Here is a 26,345-nt window from a genome sequence, read left to right as displayed (position 1 = left end):
GATTCGTTACTCACCAATTCGTTATAATTAAGATAACGAATCAGGTGATTTGTTACTCACCAATTCGTTATGATTAAGATAACGAATCAGGTGATTCGTTACTCACCAATTCGTTATGATTAAGATAACGAATCAGGTGATTCGTTACTCACCAACTCGTTATGATTAAGATAACGAATCAGGTGATTCGTTACTCACCAACTCGTTATGATTAAGATAACGAATTAGGCCATGTTCTGATAACGAATTAGGCATAATTTGTTATAGCGATTGAGTAGGCGAAGTAGATAATAATTTAAAAATCCTGATGGAAAATGTGTTAAGATAGCTTAACCCCAGCCAGGGTCTCTGCCCCTTGGACCCCGCTTGGGGCTGCCGCCCCTAGAACCCTGCTGCCAGGAGCGCTGCCCCCGGACCCCCGTTTGCTGAGGGTTACAATTAAACTAGAAATACGATATAAGAAGTGGTAGTTAATTGATACGTGTAATTATTATACAGTTAGCCGTGCATAGCTAAAGAAATTAATAACCATTAACGGTGAACGTAACCGAGTTCATGTGAGTTTCTAGCCCCATTCTTTGTTATGTTTTCGGGGTTGTGTGCATAGTTAATACATTTACCTTAAGTGGTAAGTGTATGCTATATATGATATATGTGATAGATATGAATGATTGCTTGTCGGTACGTGAACGATCTTCAGATATTGCGCGTACTGTCAGGTTATAAATAAAGATATGAATGTTATATGTAGCGTATGGATGATGTATGAACGTTATGAATGAATGCTTGTCGGGGCGTGAACGATCTTCGGATATTGCACGTATCGACAAAGAGTATGATTGTTAAATGAATAATGTGAAGAACGCCTAGAGTGTTCTTATGATACGATGTAATTATTGTATATGAAAAGTAAGTGTATGCAGGTACAGGAATGGTATATGAGTTCTACGTCTGGCGTGGTAAGTTAGGATGGCAAATCCCTCTAACTTCCATTGGACATAGACTTGGCATGTGATGGCGTAGTTAAGGACTGCGGGCATTATACGAATTATAGACGATAGATGAGAATGTACTTAAGGACTGTGGGCCTTATACGTACTTCAGATAGGATCCAGCATAGAAAAGGACTGCGGACCTTATACGTGTTGTAATAGTATTGTGGTAGCATAGGGGAGGGATGTGGACCTCGTACGTGCTATGAAATAGGTTGCAACATAGGGAAGGACTGCGGACCTTGTACGTGTTATTAATGTAGGATGGTATAGGGAAGGACTGCGGACCTTGTACGTACCATGAAAGGGTGAACATAGGTAAGGACTGAAGACCTTTTTCTGATTCACGACCTTGAGTATAGGTATAGACGGTGGACTATGAACATACTCTTGGTGGACTAAGGTAAGTAGTAGTATGTATGTACGTGTATATGATTGAAAGGTAACTGGTTAAGAATGGATATGTATCTTCGGATATGTATGTATGTATGATATGTGTATGTATTGTATGTCGCTCGATTAACTAGAACTCACTCAGCGTATCTGACTTTTAGTATGCACGCATGTGAGTAGGATGAGATAGCTGGCTTGAGCGGGGACACATGGCAGAAGAATAAGTGTCTGGAATCTGAAGACTTATGATGTTTTATAATTAATGTTTTGATTTTGAAAGACAAGATGAATGTTTTAAGACAAGTTATGAATTATTATTGTAATGTTAAGAAAGTTTTATATTTCGCGTAAAGTTTTAATTAACTCTGATATTTAGAACTGTGTTTATGAGTAAATCCAACGTCCGATGTGAGGCACCGGTAACGGGGCCCTACAAATCATTACGAAAATAATGATCATTACTAATAATGTTTGCTGATCAGTTATGAAAGTCTCAAAAAAACTCAAAACGAGTGAATAAACTGCGTCACGCGGGCCCGGGTTTTCATAGTTGCATTCGTGTCCGCAGGACGTGCGAGCATGAACGATTTTAAAAAAATTATAGACCAAAACACAATTTTGCACCCCCTCTGCGCGCGGGTAGGACTTGTGGTAAAACACATCATAAAGCTTCAATGGAGTAGTAAATGCTTTACCATATAAACAACTCCTCATTTTGTTCCCACACCTATGTGGGACAAGCTATTACCACTTTTATTTTAAGACATTCGTCACACTAATACCCAGATTTTCAAACAATCCCCGGCATAAATGGAGCTCGAAACAACATTATTCCGATTAGATTTCAGCAGTTGAGTTTTGCATACAATAGGTAGGTGTTACTGTTTGAACATTTTCTTATGAAGCGCACTTAGCCCATTGGCTCTGAGTAGACGGCGATGTCTTTGAACTTGTCTTCATTTGTGTAGATGACAATACACTTCACATAACACTCTCCCTGACAAAGTCAAGTCCTCATAGTTATGTTCATTATGGTCATGAACATAAGTCTGGTTCTGCGAGAGCCATTACGTATTGTGCCCCAACAACACCTTTCGAAGAGACCCCACTTCTCTCTCACATAGGTGATTCACCATGCATGGCTACCTTAGTCGAAACATTAAAATCCATAGGCCTAACCTCACACTTGTCACTTTTATGAATGGACTATGAAGTTTTACCAAGTCATGTAGTAAACTTCCTTTTAAATGTGTACGGTTATCCCCCCACCCTAGCAGTGACCTCACTAATTCATACAATTAGATTTTCCTATTGAACTTATTGGGATCTCTGGTCTGTTAAGTTAGTTTTCCTTCATATGATTTCAATTTTTCAAGGGCATCATCACATTCCCATGGAAGACTTCTGAACTAACTCTCTACTTAGGCTTTTTGTTAGCAGATTCACGATATTATACTTTGACTTCACGTAGTAAACAATGATAATTCATGGAGTGCTAATGGTACCTATTTCGAGGAATTTCGAGGAGGGTTTCGATGTTGTAAATCGGGTAGTGAGGTATGGACGTCCCCATGGGGTGCGCACACTTTTAATTTTTGAGGTGATTCCATTTATAAAAGGCATCCACGGGTGAAAGAATATGAAGACCAATGTGGCGGCGGAGAGGTTAAGAAATGCGAAAACGATGGGACAACATACAATAATCCGGTTAATTCGTTCATACCGGAAATCAAGGCACTCATTCATAAATCTTTTTTGTATTTATTTCTAAAAATGTATATAAACAAAATATTAAAGATTAACTTTATCCATGTTTGCAGAAAATACAAAAAAGTGAGCTTTTAGGGCCCTTTTGCAAAAAGATTTACCAACATGTTCCTAGCCACAGGATAGGTGCATCCTTGTGTTGATGGAATTATACATACACGGCCGTTGGTCATCGAGTTTGTGAAAGTACATGTAGATATGGTGTTGGAAAGATGTAAAACATTCCGTATTTTTCCTGAAACTGAAATTCCAGATGAGGTAGAGAGGGATATGGTTAACACAAAAGGTTACTTTGTTTAGTGGCCTTGGAGTGCGGGAACATCATTTACAGTATGGTAAGAAAATTGTAAATGAAACTGCGAGAAAAGGCTCACTCAAACCCATTGAGTCGGTGTTTAGTAAAAGGGGTGATTCTAATGATTCTACTTCACGTGCAGATGAAGTTGTCACAACCCAACCTACGTCGAAAATACTGGGGCGTGAGCAGATTGCTCATAGCTCTCAAGGTACTATCATGCAATATTTAAATAACAATATCTATTAGTTAAATTCAATTTTCTAATAAATCAAATAGAAACAAGTTTACTCATATTTTCTATGTTATTAAAGATAACTGATGAGATTATATTTTACCTTTACACTTCTTTTTACTTTAAATTCTTAATATAGTATCCATCAAATAATAATTTCTTTTTCTGGGGCTTATTTATGCAAAAGCCAAATCTAACTCTACACATTCTAATAAAGTAAAATAATTGTGACACATGTCAGTTTATGGTTAAACTTCACAAATATTTCCTTCCAAATCTCAGTTGACCATAATATATCCATATTTACTTTCCTTTTATATTTTTTTTATATTATATTTATGTATTTTTATAAAATAAATATTAACATATTATTTTACTATATATTCCATCCAAGAATTAACAACAAACCATGTTGATTAAAGATTAAAAAGAATATATAATTTAAAATTTAAAATGTTATCATTAATATATTTATGAATATTGTTGAAGATTATAAATAAAAACAAAACTCTAACATGCTTTCATTTTACAAAGTATTTTTTTTTTATTATTAAACTATAAATCTATGCTTAAAAGTTGATCCATTTTTTTAAAATCAATACGTTTATCTATCTATCCATCTATTATTATTATTATTATTATTATTATTATTGTAAATTGTCATATAAATTTATAAATTATAAATATATGCTTTAAAATCTATCAAATTTTTTTCAGTTAATTTAGTAAACTATATACTTTTGGTTAATCTAGTAAATATATATATCAATCACTTTCATATATAACAAAGTTTATCATATTTAATTTCTTCGATTTTTTATCAAAGACTGTTTCGGGTTTTGTGGAACTTAAATTTGGGTTTTACAGTAAAAAATGGTAAATAGATTGTTTGTTACAAACTTTCAAAATTTGTTAGAGGGGAAGGGGCACTAGCGTGGTTAAGGTTTATTGGTTGCTTACCATATGGCAAACTCACCCCTAACTATGTGGGTAGTTTGCCAAATTACAATTTGTGGCAAAAGTTTACCACATGGCAAACCCATTGGAGGTTTTTGAAAAATTAAACACCTATAAATATTTCAATGAAATTTTAATTTTAATTACATTGAATTGTTTTTTATTTTTAAATTTAAACAAAAAAAGTTTTAGGGTACTTGTGGGTATGTGTTTCCAGTTATTTTATTGTTTGTGGGTACTTAAGGGTATAAATGAAATAATTGTGTATGATTGGTCGGTGCATGAGTACTACCCATGAGTGCCCCTTCCTCTTATGGGTCAAAAATGAGAAATCTGAGTATTTTTAAAAGTTTGAGGATGCAAATAGAATTATCGTCAAATTTGTTGCGGGTTCAACGTGTTGACTTGAAAAGATCAAATGAAAGTTAGAATTTTAAACATGCTTTGGGTTTCGAATTTATTCTCAAGGACATTTTTTGGAAAACCTCAAAAGGTTCGGGATTTGGTAAATTGACTATTTTTCTCTCGACTATTAAAATTTAAGAATAGATAGTGAACACTTACGACATGCTACCCCAGGCCTATCAATGCTTATAACTTGTATCAAATTTGAAATATTTGTATTAGCATTAAAATTTCCTTCAATGGTAATCAGAACGTTGTATGGGAAACATGTCATGCATAACTATACTCAAATGAAGCAAAATATTAACAAAACTGAATAAGTTAACATGTTATTTTTTATATTGTCAAACTTACTAAAAAAATTTATGGTTTAGATAAAAAAAATAGTGCTTGAAGAACATTCATCGTTATAATTTAATGTTCTCATTTCCTTCTATGAGTTGTAAATTGATTAATATATCAATATATGTAACGTTCCTTCATTATTTAGGCTGAAATGTCATAACTACTATTGTATAACTATTGTATGAGAAGTCATCTTTCTGAATTTTTTCAATTATACACATATAATACTGACAATGAAAGTTTTCAAAGAAAAGAGCGTTCTCGGGTACATTTTTGCACGTGCATTTTTTTTTAAGTTTATTTTTAAAAAATCATTTTGTGATATAAGTAAAATAAATTTATATACACACAACATAGATACAAGTATAAATGTAATACATTTTTTTATATACGTTATGTAATTATTTTCTTTACTTGTAATTTTATAATTTGAATAATCCGTGTGTTACACCCTAAAACTAGTAACTAAATATTGTAGTTTTACGATTTATTATAACGTGTTTGCTTGTTATAAAATTACCTATAACATTGTTTGGTATGCATTTTAAAAGAAAAGCAATAATCATGAATAGCAAAACATAACGGTGTCATGGACGCCACGTTTGGAAAATTAATTAAATTAATAAATAAAGTAATTAAACTTCATCTAATACCAAATATCGAATATTTCCTTATCGAATAATCACTAAAATTTATTTAAAAATAATCAAAAAGTAATATGGCTAAGTTAGATAACATGTATATTATACATAAATTATATATAAATTTCGTCTTCATGTTTCATGGCCTTGTTAGACTTTTTGTATAACCAAATCAGTATATATGAAGTTAAATATTTATTCAAAGTTATGAACAAAATATATAAATAATAAATATCATAATGTTGGAGAAAACAGCTAATAAAATTTTGTTTCAATATAATCTTTTGCTTTAATTACAATGCACCATTTGATCGGATCTGTCATCCTTGATTCCGGCCTGAATCGGGGCTTTAAAAAAGTTACGGAAGCTGATTGTGTTATGTTATTTTTATATGTTTCCATATACTAGTGCTTAAAGAAACAGTTGAATTATTGGGAATATTTAATTTTTGGTCAACGAAACTATATAAAATAAAAGGAATCCCCTCTAATTCAGTAATCATAAACAGTAGCTAACTGAAAGTCATTAACCATATGATATGGCAAATAGATGGTAAATTGTCGGAAATTGGTGGGTCAAACAAAAAGGCTGTGATGATTAAGATTATTTAGGAATAGTTTTATGTGTTGACCAAAAGTCAATCTTGTGCATATGTCTCGACCACGTATATCCGGTCACCTTATGCAAGTTCTTGCAAGATGGTAAAATAGTTTATTGATCTGTTCCATTCTATAGCAATTACAATATATAAAGATGAATCAGATTCGTGGACCCGATACTAATAAACCCTAAATACTATAACGTTATATTAACCAATAGTTTTACCAACCCATCTTTGGGAACATATGTTAGTTTTACCAACCCATCTTGGGGAACATATGTTAGATTACAATTACAATATATAAATATGTCGCTTTCAACATTGTTTTTTTTCCGACACATTCATCCAAGTCGTTGCCAAGGCCACTTCTTTGTCATCGGTCCATAATCTAGCTTGGTTGTATTCTAGGTGTCATTTATTTTATTTGTTTTATGAAACTAAATTTCAAAATAGAAAGGACGAGATTTTAAGTAAAAGAGTTAATGTTTGATATAAAAATAGTTAAAATATATATTCTCTTATTTAGATTTAACGGCTAGGTACCGGAGAGTTATGGACACGATGAGTAAAACCTAATTTCTCTACCCGTCTTGCCTACCCAAGATGACGGTGTTATCGTGGTTCGACAACTACCGGAAAGGGCTATTGCATGATCTCCCAACCACCCTTACTAATAAGTACTCTCTTTGTTTTTAGGAAATAGAGCCGCCTAAAAAAAGGAGGGGAAAAAATAGTTCCCATATGAATACATATTATACATCAACCAGACCACACATATAATTTCTTATTTGCCTGTTATACGAGAAGTCAAATCATCCAAGGGCCAAGACAACTTGTTTTGAGACTTCAAGGAATATAATAGTTTAATGACACATTAGCTAAACTACAAATTTAAAATTTGTAGTTACTAAAAAAAGTCAATGTTATTTTAATTATAATGAAATCATCATTTATGTTTCTTTAATCTAAGCATTGTACTAAGAATAAAATAAACCAATGTCTTAATTGCTAGTATAATCCAAACCTTTAAACTAATCAATCATCAAACACAAACACAAACACAAACTTAGATCTCATCTCTCTCTCTTTGAACTGATCGGAGATGAGAGAAATGTCATCGCAAACCAGATCCCCGGTGCCGTTGTTGTACCGGAGACATTCGAGTGAGAAGATCATGAACAATCTGGCATCGGTTTCGAGTAGTCTGTTGCCGGCGTTCGGAACTGTTGTGGGTGGGGATTCACCTCCCCTTAGAAAATATGTCATTGCACCTTATGATCGCCGGTACCGGTAAGTATATATCTCTAAACAAGCTAGTTACAGTGTTTTACATGTTTGAAAGTTGTACGTTACCCTTCAAAATGTGTGGCATATACTGTATATTACAGAGTGCATGTCATATATATATCAGCATGTAAACCTCCAGAACTAGTTCTTGAAAACTTGAAACTTTTCCTTGTTTTTCCCTCTAAATTGTGTCCTATATGAGCGTTACAACATATTTTCACACCATATATATATATATATATATATATATATATTGAAAGTTGAACTTCACTAAACCACACGCGAAAACCATCCACTCTCCAAGGAGGAGAGAGGGGGCCGCGATTCACATTACATCAAAAACAAATTACATCAAGAATTCAAATCGCTAACCGAAGCCTTGTGTCTATTCTTATACCATAGAAAACCATCTTGAAACTTTTCCTTGTTTTTCCCTCTAAATTGTGTCTTATATGAGCGTTACAACATATTTTCACACCATATATATATATATATAGAGAGAGAGAGAGAGAGGATCAAGTCAAGTATTTATTTTTCTATATACTAAAGATGACTCGTTAAAGTTTCGAATAAAGCCAAGTAAGTTGATATATTTCTTGTTTAGGGTATTCTTTTAAATCTAAATTATATACTTTAATTTTCTTTTCCTTTTTTGTACTTCTCATTGCATTTGAACACCAATCCATTACCTCTCATATCAGAACACCTTTTGTCGACTAATTAAATCACAATCCTCATACAAACACACACATTCAAATCGATCCACCCAAATCAAAGGGTGTAAGTTAAATGTGTAGGGAGTGAGATGGAGAATTTGATAATTTATGTATAAACTAAAATAATCATTTCCTTTTATTAAATAAGCAATTGTATTTTAGTCATTTAAACCATTAATAATTGCCTAATAATAACTCACACCAACAATGTAATGTGTCCAAATTACCCTCCAGAATTTCATTTTTCTTGCACAAGGCTATCCACTAGCATGATCATAGATTTATACTTGATTTCCGGTTTTCATTTATGAGAATACGCATAAGTGAAATGGAGAAACATAGTGGAAATCAAACATAAAAATAAATATATGACGATTATATGCATAAGATTATCATTGTTAATAATAGTGAAAATTAGAAATATCATTGATGGACCTGAATCATATGGGGTAACATTTTAGGTTATTTAAAATCCAAACTTATTCTTTACAAATATGCATCCTATAGTTTTTAACATAATATTATATAAAATATGAACATGGACGGAAGAAACCATGTTCTGAGGGAATTTTTTAAATTATATTATCGAATGATTCAAAAGGTACAAGAGGAAAAAAACACAACCTATATAACGAACGGATATAATTTATGTAGGTAAGATTTGTCTTAAAGTTTAATGATCAAAATTAGACAAAATAATAATAACTGAAGTTAGCCTAGCTAAAAAAATATTATTTCGCTCATTTAGATTGCCGGTTATTAAAAGACCTATATTGTTTATTGTGATAGTTACCTAAATGAATAAACTGAATGCATTTCTTTAAGATGGTGCATGCGTTATGGAAGATGCAACAATACAAATTTCTATATTTGAGTTATAATCAGTTTTGAAATGACTTCACGAACATGTTTATTGGCTTCATAGGTCGGTCTAGAGATGTTGACAAGCTTTATTTTTATAAAATTTGTTTTGAGAATTATTTTATGTGAAAACTTATAACACAGGTTATTTGAAAACTTAAAACAAGTTGATTATTTTTTTGACAAAGTCACAAAACTTTAAAATTTTAAAATAAATGAGTATGCTATCACTACAAGAAATTTGCTCTGATTAGACCGTCTTTACCGACCACATGTGATCGCTAAAAGTTTTACAAACCACATGTGGTCGGTATACCTTTCCCGACCACAAGTGGTCACAAAAAGTTTGGTCTCAAAATTTTTACTCATTTAAAAATAAATGTAAAAATAAAATTTTAAAAACTTTTACCGACACCATATGGTCGGTATACATATACTTTTACCAACGACTTGTGGTCGGTACAGGATGTTCTATAGCGACCACATTTGTGGTCGGTATAAGAGCGGTCCTGCCAGAACAAATTTCTTGTAGTGTATGTCATTGAAGCGTATTTATTTTGTAGATGCTTATGTTTATTTTTTTATTTTTGAACTTATAATTTTAGATTACTAATGGGTAAAAAAGAATTAATTTTTGAATCATATACCATTATCTAATACATCAAATATGTTTTCTCATTTTTTGCTATATTATAAAAGATGAACTGATTATATAATATTTTACCCTTGTACTTCTTTTTTACTTTAATTTCTTAATATTATCCATCAAATAATAAATTTTTTTCTGAGGCTTATTTATTCAAAAGGCAGTAAATAAATATTGTAGTTTTACAATTTATTATAACGTGTTTGCTTGTTATAAATTAGTTTTAACATTATTTGGTATGCATTTTAAAAGAAAACGCGATCATGCATAGCAAAAAACATAACGGTGTCATGGAAGCCACGTTTGGAAAATTAAATTAATAAATAAAGTAATTAAACTTCATCTAATACCAAATATCCAAATTTCCTTATCGAGTAATCACTAAAATATATTTAAAAATAATCAAAAAGTAATATGGCTAAGTTAAATAATTTGTTTATTCTACATAAATTATATAGGAGTACAAATTTCGTCTTCATGTTTCATGGGCTTTTTGAATAATCTCCAGAATACCAATCAGTATATATGAAGTTAAATATTATTCGAAGTTATGATTCCAAAGTAGACAGAATTACAGTAAAAATTTTGTCCTTTAAATATAAGCGATTTATAGATCAGATACTTTAAAAAGTTTAATTTCAGTCGGTGTCCTTTACAGAATATGTTTATTTGATTTTCGTCATTTTAACTAACGCTCATCCAAAAACCTCGTTAAGTCCTGGCATTACCATTTGATAAGTGGCTTTATAAAAGTTACGGAAGCTGATTGTGTTATGTTATTTTTATATGTTTCCATATACTAGTGCTTAAAGAAACAGTTGAATTATTGGGAATATTTAATTTTTGGTCAACGAAACTATATAAAATAAAAGGAATCCCCTCTAATTCAGTAATCATAAACAGTAGCTAACTGAAAGTCATTAACCATATGATATGGCAAATAGATGGTAAATTGTCGGAAATTGGTGGGTCAAACAAAAAGGCTGTGATGATTAAGATTATTTAGGAATAGTTTTATGTGTTGACCAAAAGTCAATCTTGTGCATATGTCTCGACCACGTATATCCGGTCACCTTATGCAAGTTCTTGCAAGATGGTAAAATAGTTTATTGATCTGTTCCATTCTATAGCAATTACAATATATAAAGATGAATCAGATTCGTGGACCGATACTAGTAAACCCTAAATACTATAACGTTATATTAACCAATAGTTTTACCAACCCATCTTTGGGAACATATGCTAGATTACAACTTACGCATGTCTTTAAAATATGTCACACAACACATTTTACATGATTATACGTAATAAACTCTAATGACTAAACATACATATTTTACAAAAGTAAATATAAATTAGTTCAGTAACACGGATGAAACATGTTTGACACAAATATTGACACGATTAACTAAATAGCACCCAACGAAAAAGGTAAAATTAATGTTACAAATAAATTACGATCCATATTTAATTATAATATACTTTGTATATTTGTCAAATTATAATTCTAATTCATTTTGCGAACAAAACGGGTTATAAACGTGTCATGTCGATCTATTAACCTATATAGAACAATCATATATATCCTTCCTATTTAATTTTACTTGTGAAGGGGATATATGTAATTTAGGTTTTTGAGTTGGGGATATATGTAATTAGTTAAATTAGTAAGGGGATATATGTAATTCTCCCATAATAAAATGTGTTATGTGTATCATAAACGGGTTGAGCTTGTTTACATGCATTTTTAATCGCGTCATTAATGTGCCCCGACCCGTTTATGACCCAAACCAGTCTACATCAAACACTAAACCGTTTTTAACTTCATGAAGAGTAATCTTGCGCTAACAGTCGTGTTATAATAAAAGAGAAGATTGGAGGATATAACTTGTCAAGTGTTGGTCATATTTCGAACCAAGAATTGATTATCAAAAAAAAAAATCCTTGAACCGAGCATAGTTGTTTGGTCATGCTTGGTTCTGCAGGTTAAGAATGAGTTTTGCACTAGTCTTCTATATACGAGTCTTCTTGAACTAGGTTTTCATGCATGCTTTGGTAAAACGGATGCAGGTGGTGGCAATCATTTCTAGTGTTATTGGTTATATACTCAGCATGGTCATCCCCCTTTGAGCTAGCTTTCAAGAAAGTGGCTACAGGATCTCTCCTCTATGTCGATTTGGTTGTCGACTTCTTTTTTGCAGCTGACATCATCATAACTTTCTTCGTCGCATATTTGGATAAATCAACGTATTTGCTTGTTGATGAGCATAAGAAGATAGCCACAAGGTATCCTAAACTAATCAGATCATTCTTGTTACACGCCATTTACTTATAATAAACGAGTCGGCATGTGTTGTGTTTTATAAGTCAACTTAGAAACACGAGGTCTAATTCAATGTATACAGCCTCTTGAATCGTTTCTCAAAGATTCACCTTACTGTTGTAATAAAAGGTGAACCTATTTTGATGTTTGTTTATAAAACAACCACATGCAGGTCAATACTCGTTTTCACCCGAACCAGTTTTGACATGTTCTCGACCTGCTCGTTTAGTCGAGCTTAGTAACATTATAATAATGTTTCTGTACTCATAACTAACGCTATAATTTCAGATACGTCACACATATGATGTTCCCTATGGACGTGGCATCTACACTGCCATTTCAAACAATATACCGAGTACTTACAGGGAAGCTGCACCGTGGACAGGTTTTTGGGTTCCTCAATCTGTTAAGATTGTGGCGGTTAAGGCGTGTTAGTGAGCTATTCTCAAGGTACCAACCAAAAACATGCCTTCATTTTGTTCTAATCAGAAGTACATGTTACAAGCATTTGTTTTCTGAACAGGCTAGAGAAAGATACTCGCTTCAGCTACTTCATGACAAGAACCATCAAACTAATATGTGTTAGTACCACTTTTACTTGACCTATAACCCATTTTTGATTAAACAGGTCTAAATGTTCGACTACCAAACTTAATGATTTGGATTATCACAGGTAACACTTTTTGCGGTGCACTCAGCGGGATGCTTTTACTACTGGATAGCCACTCATCATAAGATCTCACATGATACATGGATCGGATCCATTATTAACGACTTTGAGGATAGAAGCATTTGGCTTGGATACACGTATTCCATGTATTGGTCAATTGTGACCCTTACAACAGTCGGTTATGGAGACTTGCATGCAGTAAATACGGGGGAGAAAGTGTTCAATATCTTCTATATGTTGTTCAACATCGGCCTCACTTCTTATCTTATTGGAAACATGACCAATCTCATCGTCCATAGTGCTGTCAGAACATTTGTCATGGTAAGTTTTAGGGGTGTGCATGGGTCAATTTGGGTTCGTTTTAAGTTCAAACCAATCCAAAAAAACAAAAATACAGTATTTTGAGTTTTTGAAAATCGTTGTGTTTCGGTTTTGCCATCTGGGCTTCAACTTTTTGGGGGAAAAAATTGGCCCCTAATAGTGAATTTGGGTTTAGATCTTTTTGTTAGCTAATAATTAACTAATTATTGTACATGTGGGCTGCAATATTCAGGTAACACCACCATTCATTAAATACTCATAAATTGCATTAACTCAAAATAAGAAATGAAAATCCACAAATTCGGTTGGTTTTAATTACTTGCAAAACCCAACCGAAAGTTGGGTTTCCTAAAAAATGAAAGAAAGTTGTCGGTTTTTGTTTGGATTTAGTTACATTCGGTTTGACTTTTTGGTATTTTCGGTTATGGGTCAGCTTTATTTTTTTATTTTGCCATTTGGAATTGATACTTTTGGGTCAAAAAAAGAAATTTGGGTCCAAAATAATGAATATCGGCCTAAATACTTTTGTTAAATAATAGTTAATTGATTATTGTACATTTGGGCTTAAATTATTCAGGTAACACTATCTATTAAATTCTTATAAATTACATATAACTCTAATCCATAAATTTGGTTCGGTTATTCGGTTTTATTTACTTGTAAAACAAAAACTAAACCGAAAGTTCGGTTTTACGAAAACATAAAACCAAATTGTTGGTTTTTGTGTGGGTTTTGTTGTTCCGGTTCGGTTTTTTAGGCCTTTTCGGTTATGGTTTTTTCAGTTACATGCACACCCTAGCAACTTTTTCTAATTCTAATTGGGCAATACTGTGGTAATGCTGGCCCGTTTACTTTTAAACGGGCCAGTTATGAAGAATCCCCAACAAGTCAAAATAAGTTTGACCCGTTACTGACTCGCCCGACAAATTTGACCTGCCCATACGGCCACATCGACTTAAGCCATCTAATCCATATTCCTATTACTAACAGAGGGATTCGATCAATGAGATTTTAAGATACGCGAGCAAAAACCGACTTCCAGAAGGATTAAAACAGCAAATGTTAGCTCACATGCAACTCAAGTTCAAGACAGCTGAGCTACAACAAGAAGAAGTTCTAGAAGACCTACCTAAGGCCATTAGATCTAGTATTGCCCAACATCTATTCCGCAAAACCGTTGATAAAACTTATCTCTTTAAAGGCATTTCAGATGACCTTAGTAGACAACTGGTACGATTCGTTTCTTGTACAGTACAACCATCAATGCACTGGACAGCGATCTATTTTCTATAAGACTATAACACGTCTATTGTGGTTTCTGTTTGCAGGTTGTAGACTTGAAAGCAGAATATTTCCCACCTAAGGTTGAAGTTATATTACAGAATGAGATACCAACAGATTTCTATATTGTTGTATCTGGAACTATGGTATATAAATTATTCCTAATTCAAATCTGTACTTGATGTAGTGTGTATATCTGGAATTCTAATAGCTTATAAATTCCAGGAGGTGATGGTACACAAAAATGGAACGGATCAGGTATGTATTCTTTTATAGTATAAGCAGCATATGATAATAGTAATAGTAATAATCAGATGGGCATAACACAACAAGATATTAATGGAATTAACCCTTTTCAACAAGATTGTAAACTTGGTGAACCTAATATATTCTTATTGAATCAAGAAACTAGCTGATCTGATGTATAACTCTTCAGTGCAAAGGTTTCAAACTTCTTACATACCTTTAAAACATAAAGATCCAATGGTTCACATTCTTCTGCAAGATTAAACGTACTTAGAAAAATGAACTCGCCTGTGTAGTGTGTACAAAACAATTCTGCAATATAAAAGCATTTTATGATTAATAGAAGTATATATGGAACGAATATGAAGATACAAATTTATAGTTAATTAAAACAAAACAGTAGAAAGTAACGACCTGGCATGGAGATATGATCATCTAAATTCTAAACTAAATAAGTGAAAAACTTAACAAATAATGCATACTTCTTCGTTTATGAGAGAAACAATATTGCAGCATCATGTCTGCTGTGTGCGATGCATAACATAATAGTAGAAAAAGATAAAAACTGATAAAAATAAAATGAATAAAAATAAATTGTGGTCTACATACGAATTTGATTCCTTTTTATGTTTCAGTCCTTGATAAGACTAGGGCCAATGGATATGTTTGGGGAAATTGGGGTATTTTTCAACATCCCCCAGCCTTTCACAGTGAGAAGCAAGAAACTCTCTCAGGTTGTCCGAATTAGTCATCATCGTTTTAAGCAACTGGTGGAGTCGCTTGATGATGATAAAAAGCAAATAATGAAAAACTTCACACAGGTTGTGAACTAGCACTTCCTTGTTCAGATACATTTATAGATTGAAACTATAAAACTATTAATGAATCTGAACAACTTAAATGAACATAACTCTTTCTAAACCGGATATGTTTATTATCAGTATCTTAAGGACTTAAAGAAGGAGGTGCAAGATGTGATGCCATTCTTGACAGAGCTTCTATTGGACTTGAACATGGAGGTAATTCAGTATTTCAGTGTTTAACATAGTTGATTCCTATTTTAGTTCACAGTGCAATTAAGTGTAGTAGATGGGGATAGAGAAGGTTAGTACTCTTTAATTATATGCAAAAAAGCTAACGCTTCTCTCTATATTATCATTGCAGCATACCACACAAGTTAACGAATCAGAAAACCAGGAAACATCAAATTACGGTCCAGGGGATAGAGAAGGTTAGTACTCTTTAATTAAGTTCACATATAAAGAAGTATCAGAATGAAGATTTTATAGTTTTATTACCTTTCTTTTCATTTCCCAATAGACTTATTAATCTTATAAAACTAAATACTATATAATTCGCAGGAACACCCACATCTGTGCTCAAAAACACATTCCAAATGAGGGTGATAATTCATAGTCATCATCCACATGAGAAAACGACAGACAGCAAAAGTGCAGGAAAGCTTGTCCACCTGCCAGACTCAGTAGAAAACCTTCTGAATTTAGCAGGTAAGAAATCCAGCTGCAAACTGTGTATTTTGAGCCAGAAGACTTTTTAAAGGGAACTTGATTAATTTCCATTTTGTAAAAGATAATTTTTTTCAGTCTTAAAATGTGGTTATGTTGTCATGCAGAGAAGAAGTTTGGGAAAAGGGGAACCACAATTCTCATGGCTGATGGGTCTCAGGTGGAAGATCTTAACGCTTTAAGGGAGAATGACCACCTGTTTATATCTTGAATACGTGACAAATATAAAATCCAAATGTTTTTCGGGATAAAGAAGTTGCTTTTAACTTCTATAATGTAACACCCACAAAGTGTTAAATTTTCTTATGAAAAACTGAAATATTGGTGTGAATTATTATAGATTTCACTATCTATATTGTAAAGGTAAAAGAGATAATCTCTGTTTAATTATTATGTGATACAATGTACAAGTATATACAAACAGATAAACAAGAACGAGCTAAGCCAATGGGCTTAAGACGACAACCCTAATAAAATGCATTCTAACATATATTAGTATGTTGTGGTTTTTACATATTTCCAAGTTAGAAATAAAAGTCAAATGAGGGCTAAAATGAAGAAAATTTAGATATAGTGAAAAGACGAAAAGAACAAAGTTGAGGGGCCAAAAGTGTTAAGTGGCCAAAGTATTAAAAACTTTGCACAAAAGAGTGTAGAAGTGTGTTTGGACCCTGAGAGAGAGAGAGAGGAGTTCCAAGAATCCAAAATTCAGTGAAACTGATACTAAAGGAGTCCCATGTTTTAATCATTATTTGGAAGTGTTCAAGAGGTATAGAGAGCATCAAAGCAATGTATATTCAATTCTTTAAAGTGTTTTTGTATAAAAGTGATTATTAACCCCAAAGGGTAACTTTTAATGTTAAGACCTAAGGTAACACTTTTAATAGCTTAGAATAGATGTTTGTGAGGTTTAATGCTTGCTAGATTAGTCTAATTTGATATTTAGCAGGGATTGGTTATTTGGTTCATGCATGCTATGATTCATGCCATAATGTTTAAACCAGACCTACAATGGGTTGTTTTTGTAAATTGCGTTTTGAACCCTAATTCCTGGTTAAAATGAATATTAATAACCAGCGACATTGTTTTCGGATGATAATACAAGTAATAGAATACTTAACAGTGGCTAGTCAAGAAATTGACAATCTATGGCCAAAAATGAGACAAAGGGTGAAATTTATGAAATTGTTGACCTACTTGGTCAAAGACTGTTTTAGCATGTTTAAAATACATCCACGCGTATTCAAAGATCAATATTTTTGTGCGGAAAGTGGTCAACTACTCAACTCAATTCTGATGATTTAGTAACATATAAGTTGGGTTGAAAAATGATGATTTAATAAGATTTAAGTATAAACTCACTCAAAGTGGCAAGAAAATGGCTAAATGGATCTTACAATATAATGAAATATAAATTAAAGTTGTGGGTTTGGTCATGGGAGGTAGAAACCGTTCATAAGACCCTATTTGAGAATAGCATATATGCCTAATTGTGTGACACCATGTACATTAGGTATGAAAGGTAAAAACATGGCAATACTAGAAACAAAGAAGAAACGGGTGGCCAAGGTAAGTGCACGGGCAATACAAACGGGATATACAACAAGATGTATGATTGTATGTCATGTTTTGTAAGTAATTGGTTTTATGATAATCTCATTTATATGTATCATGTATGATCATTGATCGTGCTATATTGTGTTCTTGTTGTACATGCTAAAATATCCTAAATTCCTAATTAGGTTATTTAATATGTTTTGTAAGAAATTGAAAGTACACCTCGAGAGGCAATTGCATACGGGATATTTTTCTAGACAGTAAATGAGTTGGGACTTTAGTTCCTAAGAGGTGATAAGGCTTTCAAAGAAAATTCCTATGAAGAAACACAATTGGGATGTAGAACTTCCTAAACGGAAACATTTTTGGACAATAAGTTCCTAAGTGGAAAGTTGGACTGAGAGTAAATTCCTTAAGTGTATATACAAATGAGATGTGAAGCCTCTAAATGGTTCTATGTCGGAAATGATAATTCCCCAAGTTGTTATTATGTGCGTATATATAAGCCTGTGTGCTCGCACGAACATGTTTGACTTTTCGATTTTGGGAAGATAATTTCTTGGACTTAGTTGTACTAAATCACTGTTGTAAAAAGGTGCTATAGTACAAAATTCCAAAAGTATATACTAAAAAATGGTTTGAAATTTGGGTGATGCATATAAACCACATATATACCGAATGTTGTGTGCAAATATGTATGCAGAATGTCAGATCAAATGACTACATGATACAGTGAGCCTTAAACACATTTTCACAGCTTTTATTTTCATGAAAGATTAAAAGAAGTTCTCAGTGAAAATGGTTTACCAGAACTTTAGCTATTCTCTCCTGTTGTTCAGCATGTCTAAAACAGAGTACGCTGCTTTCTGGAAAAGCTCTTTCTCTTCCTCTAAGGTTCTTTTTCTCTCAAGAGCTGACTCATTGCATTTCTCTATGTCTTCTGTTACTCCATTCGAGCTTTGGTCAATTTCACTGTGAATAAAAGAAACACATACAAAGGCCATGGAAAAAAAAACACATGTTTTCATGATTGAATATAATCATACTCACATACACAAAAAACAGTAGCCACTAAGATCACTGCTTAGATTATATTGAACTAACAAAAGACACCAGAGTCAGAGCAAGGAATTAAAAAGATCACAAGAACTTAAAAATGAGACATTAGTAAACACTAAGTGTGATTTGTAAACGCATAATCCAGATTTTAAGTAAAACGTCATTCTTGGCAAGAAGCCTTTTACATTATAGACCATTAATACAGTGTTACTATTCGTTTCCTAACTGTGCAATGCTCACCTAACCATCTTAAGCATATTCTCCATTCCAGCTTGCACTTGCTGCGAAAGCTCTGCAATTACACAAGAATGTCCAGTTCTTAATTAAGATAGAAACAAAACCATTCACATTAGCAGAAATAAACCATCCGCATTGCATTAGTTAAGATGTAACGATCAAACTTATGGCTCTCTAACAATGAAACTAACATACAATTCGTATAGGAGGTTGTCATCCATGGTGACCTAACTGCATTATGCTTTTCCTAACTTTGTATTCTTAATAGCAATTTGTTAATGGTTTACTGTTGATTTCTTCAACTTATAAGTGAATACATTTGACATTCATGGATTTTAGTTATAAAGAATACACACAACTGCCTTTATAACTATGTAACTCTAGAGTAAAGTATTAGTCCTATTATGGGACAGATATTGAGAAACATAAGGTTGCAATTCCACAAGTAGATCGGACAGAGAGTAGTGCAAACAGTTTGTTTAATAGTCCAGTGCACTGTGTGAGTCTGATGATAGCAAGGAGTGTATGTATGAGTTAGCCCTAACTAACAATAATGGCTTCTAATAACAGTCCGCTAGGGCAGCTAATAATTAAAAATGAGGCGATAATAACAGGTACCGTAGATGACGGAGGAGAGAGAGGAGTGGCCGTCGGAAATCGGAAGAAGCTGAGAGTTATCGGAAGCCGCCATTGAAATGAAATGAAATGAAGCTTGCTTTTGGAAGAAGAAAATGGAGCACCCGACAAATTATTACCTCCTGCTTTTATGGCACCCTGCCGTTGCAAAACCGTTAACAAAACAAACGTAATTAATTATATAAAAAAAATAAAAAAGTTGTGAAGAGTAAACCAAGCCTGAATGTAGTGTGTGGCGAGAGTAAGGTTTAAGGATTAATCGTTCTAAGACTATATCAGTAACGATCATATGACTAGGATCTTTTGTATAGAGTGACAGAAACATAGATGGTGGCATATCCCACCGCGCTCAGGTAGGCTAGTGTTGCAGAGAACAGCCATTGAGAGCTATTTTGCAACATACGGTTACCATCTAAATTAAATGGGTTCGACAAAGTATGTTATAGAGAACTTGTTGTTGGGCAAAAAAAAAGACCTAAGGGCATAAGTTGGAGGTAGTTGAGATGGAAGCTTAGGCACACGAGGTTGGGTCATATGAGATTTGAGGTTTTTCCGGAGATATTAGGGGTCGCTAATATAGTAGCTCAGATAACAGAGGGGTGACTGAGATGGCTTGAACATGTGAAGAGGATATAGACGACGCAAGTTAGACCCTTGGAAACCCTCATTGTGGAGGAGAGGGGGTTATATGTAAGGCCAAACTTGCATAAATTAATGTAAGGCCCCGTTACCGGTGCCTCACCTTGGACGTTGGATTTACTCATAAACGCAGTTCTAAATATCAGAGTTAATTAAAACTTTATCTTTTATAAAACATTACATATCAAATCATAAACATGTCTTAAAACATTCTTCTTGTCTTTCAAAATCAAAACATAACTTATAAAACATGACAGGTCTTCAGATGCCAGACTCTTATTCTTCTGCCATGTGTCCCGCTCACGCTAGCTGTCGCATCCTACTCACCTGCGTGCATACTAAAAGTCAGCTACGCTGAGTGAGTTCTAGTTAATCACACATTATACAATACATACACTTACCTTCAATTATGCATCCGAAGATACATAATAATTACTTCACTAACTTACCTTTATTACACAAGTCATACATACGTTCGTATTTTATTACTTTCATACTATAAAAATTACCGTCCTTTTCTATCTCGGATATTATTAGGGTCCGATCCCTTCCTTTTCTATCTCAGATATTATTAGGGTCTGGTCCCTTTTCCTTTGTCTATCTCAGATATTATTAGGGTCTGATCCCTTTCTTGTCTATCTCAGATATTATTAGGGTTTGGTCCCTTTGTAGTTCTCTATCTCAGATATTATTAGGGTCTGGTCCCTTCTATCTCAGATATTATTAGAGTCTGTCCCTCTTTCTTCATCTTCGTACATAATGTCTTAACATACCCATAACATACATACTTTCTTTAATCATTCATTCATATTCATATATTGTACATATATCTATTATACACATTCATCTATCATAAACATACATCCTTTGTTAGCACGTGCAATATCCGAAGATCGTTCACGTACCAACAAACTTTCATTCACATTTAAGATATACATACATAACATATAAACCATATAAGGCATACACTTACCAGTTAAGGTAAGTGTATTAACTATCACATCGAGTATGCACACAGCTCCGAAAACATAACAAGGAAATGGGGCTAGAAACTCACCTGAATACGGTTACGTTCACCGTTTATGGTTATCCCTTTCTTGAGCTGTGCACGGCTAACTGTATAATATTTACATGTATCAATTAACTATCGCTACTCATATCGTATTTCTATCTTTATATAACCCACAATGAACGGGGGTCCGGGGGCAGCGCCCCTGGCAGCGGGGTTCTAGGGGCGGCAGCCCCTAGCGGGGTCCAAGGGGCAGAGCCCCTGGCTGGGGTTAAGCTGCCAGGTCAGCTTGAAAAAATTTTATTTTCATTAACCGTCTTAACGCATTTTCCATTAACATTTTAAATCATTTTCTAAGTTGGGCTTGTTATTTATCTTAAGATATTGGGCTTGTTTAATTAGAATAGGACTCAACTATCCGTGGGCTTAATTAGATCATATCCAGCTGCCCATTAAGTATCTGGGCCCAACTGAATTTAGGCCCCAAACCTAACAGAATGGGGTGGCCGAAAACATGGCCGAGAACCCTTTGACAGAGAACTCATGACCGAGAACCATGCTTGACCAAAAACACATGTTTGGCCGAGAACCCTCATGGCCGAGAACTCGTTGGCTGAGAACTCTCCTTGGCCAAGAACTTGGTCACCGAGAACTCTTGGTGACTGCATGTTTGATCGAGAACCATACGGTTGACCAAGAATTCTCCCATTTGGCCGAAATCCCACGTCTGATGATCCCTGTTCATATTTTCTTATCCACAAATCATTTTTACTCATCACTGTTAACCGTTTTATGGTTTATAACCAGAATTTCAACTACCCTTTAACTATTTTGCACCCGCCACTATGCCAATATCCAGATCTAATTCGTTTTAGGCATAAAGTTTGGAGCTTTATAAGTTTAAAACGTTCTAGGCTAGATCTAGGGTTCACTTGATGAATCGTTCATAACCTTAAGCTTGCAAATGTCCATTTTAGTCATCAAGTTTGCAACTTTATGAAACATCTAGACCCGATCTACTCTAGGGTCAAGTTTCATGGCAAACCTATCACAAAAGCATAATCTTTAAGGTTAAAGCACATACCTTTAATCGTATTTAGGCTTCGGGTTAGCTTGTTTATGATCTTGAATCGTGTATCTTGCTTGTATCCCAAAGATCTATTAATAAAGGTTTGGTTTTGATCTTGGTTCCTTGATCTAGGTTACGGCCGAAATGGAAAGGTTTGTAGGTGTGTTATGGAGGTGTAGGGGGAATAAGATGGATGTAAATGGAAAGATTTAGGGTGTAAGGGGTATTATACTTTCTTAAGCCCATGGACCTAAGGCCCATCTTTCCTTTTTAGTCCATGATTAATCCATCAATTAGCTTACTTATCTTACCATCCTTTAGTATTATTTTATTTACCATCTTAAGTAAACTTGTCCATCAAAAGAGATAATATATAAAATATTATTTATTGAAATTTTGGGATATTACAATTAAGCGAACTATGCAAGATTTGCTTGACCTGCACCTATTTAAGGACATGATGCGGGATAAGACTTCGTAAAGACGTTGAATTAAGGTCGAGTCTTTAATAAATGATACATATTTATCATTGCTTAGTTTTAGGCTTATTGTTTCCTATACTTTTGATGGTCTTTGCATGTTACATTATTCTTGTCCTCATCTCTCTATATTGTTTTATATGTTACTATTATACTTTTTTTTTTGTAATTGTTGGTAACTTACTAATACTACATTTTTAGTAAAATTCATTTTCTAATATTTAGATTTGATGAGAAGGAATTTATATATCTACTATAATTTTCTGATTCAAATATAGTTTGAAGCTAAAAGTTATATTGCTAGAAGTCTCTTATCATCATAGATAGATTTAGGTTTTATTAATTACCAATAATTTTGTTGTGAGCAAGACTTTATTGGTAAAAATGATTGTTGTATTAGATCTAAGTACACGTACGAGTAGTTTTTATATATACCTATTTCTGTTTGTTTCCAACTATATATCATATTTATTTCAATTGCAAAATATTCTTTTTCAACTTATTCGGTTCGTTTATATATTTTTTATATTAATGATTTTCTTGACATCCTCATTGGAAAAGTGTCATTGACCAACACATTGTTTTTGAAAAAGAAAATCAAAAGACAAACCACCAAACATCAACTAATGTTTGCATTTATGAATGCACCTCACTAGGCAGGTCTTCAAATATGTTTTATCTGCAAAGTAAAATCATACACAAATATTATATGTCATCGTCAATGCTAAATCATAGATAAATTATATATTCTTGGAATCATATTATTTTATTTTCAGTCTCTTACCTTAATCACCATGAACCATATAAATATAAATATAACAATAAAAATAAAAGTACTTATAACTAATCAAATCAAATCTGGGTCCCACTCAACATATATGTTGAACATGAGACTTTGAGAGGATCACCATTAACACGAGACTTTGAGAGGATCGTAATCTTCATGTTCATACTTATCATTATATATAACTTCAAACAAATATAGCTTTTTTTAAGAAAAAAAATCAACTTTTGTCATTAAGAGAATGGGCACTCATGGGTATTACCCATGCTTTGGTCAATCATGTACTATCACCTCATTTCTATCATTAAGTACCCACAAACCATAAACTTACAGGCATCACCTACCTAAAAGTACCATAGAACTTTATTAATTCATTTTAACTTTTCAATGGTCAATAATGAATCAATGTAGTGTGGCAAACCTTTGCCATGAAATAAAGTCATGCACCTTACTCACATGAGATAGGGTTGTGTTGCCATGTGATTTGAAAACCATACACCCTACCAAAATGGGTGCCCCTTCCCCTCTAAGTGGTCGTAAATAAACAAAATCTTTAATATATCGTCGTTTGTGAACATTTCGATAAAGAAAACATGCTTGATTTATAAATGAACACCTTGTCACTGTATCCTAATTAAAAACTAGAGGCTTTCAAATATTATTTATTTTTGTTTACTTTCGTTTGTGTTCACTTATAAAATATTAAAAAGCAAACGACCAAAACCAATAAAATATAAATTTATTTTCTTGATGACAATCATCAAAAAAAAACAAATTATTTGTACAACTAATTAAGGTTGAATGAATAGTTTTATTTATTTTTGTTTACTTTGTATATGTTCACAAATAAAATATTAAAGAGCAAACAATTAAAACCAATCAAATATATATTTATTTTTTTGATGAATTATAATAAAAAATAAATATGTGTGTTTTCGTTTATTTGTATAATTAGTTAAAGTTAGGCGTTATTTAATTGGTCGTTCAAAAAAAAACTTAGTTAAAGTTAAATAAATGAATACAAATTAATTCATTTTCTTAACACACGTGAGTCCGTGACTATGTTCATGTTATCTGAATCGATTATATCTCTATCCATTATCATAAATATTAACATTTACTTCCATACAAGATATATGTTTGAAAAAAAAGCAATTGTTTTGAAATTAATAAAAAAAATTATCATTAAATATATCTTCAAAGAAACAGGTAGCTTGGGTAAAGTTAAAATACAAAGATAAACAAAAACGAGGAGTGTGAGAAAAATTTGTAGCCATATAAAAAACCTCTAAATAATAAATTCAAAAAAATTAATAAAAAAATCATAACTCAAAAAATAAATAAAAAACAAAAAAATTAAAAACCAAAATGTTTTCCCCATCATTCCCATTCCCAAAATAAATAAATTAAAAAACCCCGACAAAAGACACAATGTCAAGAAAAAAGACAAAATGCCGAAAATGAACAAACATACAATAATAAATAAAAAAGACAATATGTCGCAAAATTTAACACAATGCAAAACAAAATATTACACAATGTTGTGTAATATAACACAATATCAAGAAAAAAAAGACACAATGTCAAGGAAAAAAAAACAATCAATGACGAAAATAAACAAAACAAACAATGATAAATAAAAAGATACAATGATGTTTTTTCCTCAACATTGTATCTTTTTCGAGATTTTTTTTTGAGAACGAGGAAGACGGTGGAAACATTTTTGTTTTTTTTACACTTTTCATTTTTTTATTAAATGCCGAGTTATGATTTTTTTAATTAATTTTTTATTATTTTTTAAAGGTATTTTTTATGACTAGAAATCATTCTTATACTTTTTACTTTTGTCTTTTGTTCCCTTTATAGAACAACTTAATTGACTATGTAAATTTAATGCTATATCAACATCAACATAGACCGAATAAAGAAAAGTAGTCGTACCACGTGTCGGCATCATACAATTTTGAAAAGAACAGCCGATGATGCAGTAATACTTTCGGTTCAAACCAAATCGACCAAACATGGTTTTATGCCCGACAACATGAGGAACACCTGAGTTCGAATATCCCGGGATTTCACTGGCCGGTGATGAACCGGTTGTGGCAGTCGAATCCAGCTTGATCCTGGTCGAACTAATGGGGGGTCGACCTGGTTGAGGAAAACATTTGGCCAAACAATTCCAATAACAGGGAACCTTATCTTCCGGTTCCTTGTCACCAAGAAGCACACACTGATTGAGACAGCCCCCCCAACATGAGTAGACCCCTGCCCATCCTGGTTGTGATAGCAACATCAAAACAACCAAAGTACGTATGAAAGTACTAGTCTTGATGCCCAAAGAACCACCTATTTTCATCTTGGTGATGT

The 26,345-nt window shown here is 32.9% G+C and overlaps 2 protein-coding genes across 2 annotated transcripts; one reads left to right on the top strand and one right to left on the bottom strand.

Annotated features, from left to right (window-relative positions):
• Positions 1–7,693: 7,693 nt before the first annotated feature.
• LOC143581470 (potassium channel KAT3-like) lies at positions 7,694–18,854 on the top strand. The gene is made up of 13 exons (XM_077064248.1): positions 7,694–7,922; positions 12,213–12,428; positions 12,754–12,915; positions 12,989–13,046; positions 13,139–13,456; positions 14,447–14,686; positions 14,785–14,883; positions 14,963–14,995; positions 15,619–15,804; positions 15,925–16,002; positions 16,148–16,214; positions 16,345–16,491; positions 16,617–18,854. The coding sequence occupies exons 1-13, from the start codon at positions 7,735–7,737 to the stop codon at positions 16,718–16,720; spliced, it is 1,896 nt and encodes a 631-aa protein (XP_076920363.1). The 5' UTR covers positions 7,694–7,734; the 3' UTR covers positions 16,721–18,854.
• LOC143581472 (uncharacterized) lies at positions 15,074–20,095 on the bottom strand. The gene is made up of 4 exons (XM_077064249.1): positions 19,981–20,095; positions 19,366–19,417; positions 18,874–19,038; positions 15,074–15,295 (listed from the first exon to the last, which is right to left on the bottom strand). The coding sequence occupies exons 1-3, from the start codon at positions 20,051–20,053 to the stop codon at positions 18,885–18,887; spliced, it is 279 nt and encodes a 92-aa protein (XP_076920364.1). The 5' UTR covers positions 20,054–20,095; the 3' UTR covers positions 15,074–15,295; positions 18,874–18,884.
• Positions 20,096–26,345: the final 6,250 nt, after the last annotated feature.

This window comes from Bidens hawaiensis, unplaced genomic scaffold (assembly GCF_021521415.1).
Source record: "Bidens hawaiensis isolate Kalapana, Puna unplaced genomic scaffold, B.hawaiensis_p1.1 tig00031024_1, whole genome shotgun sequence".
Classification (NCBI taxonomy): Eukaryota; Viridiplantae; Streptophyta; class Magnoliopsida; order Asterales; family Asteraceae; genus Bidens; species Bidens hawaiensis.
This window is presented reverse-complemented; position numbering and strand designations above follow the sequence as displayed.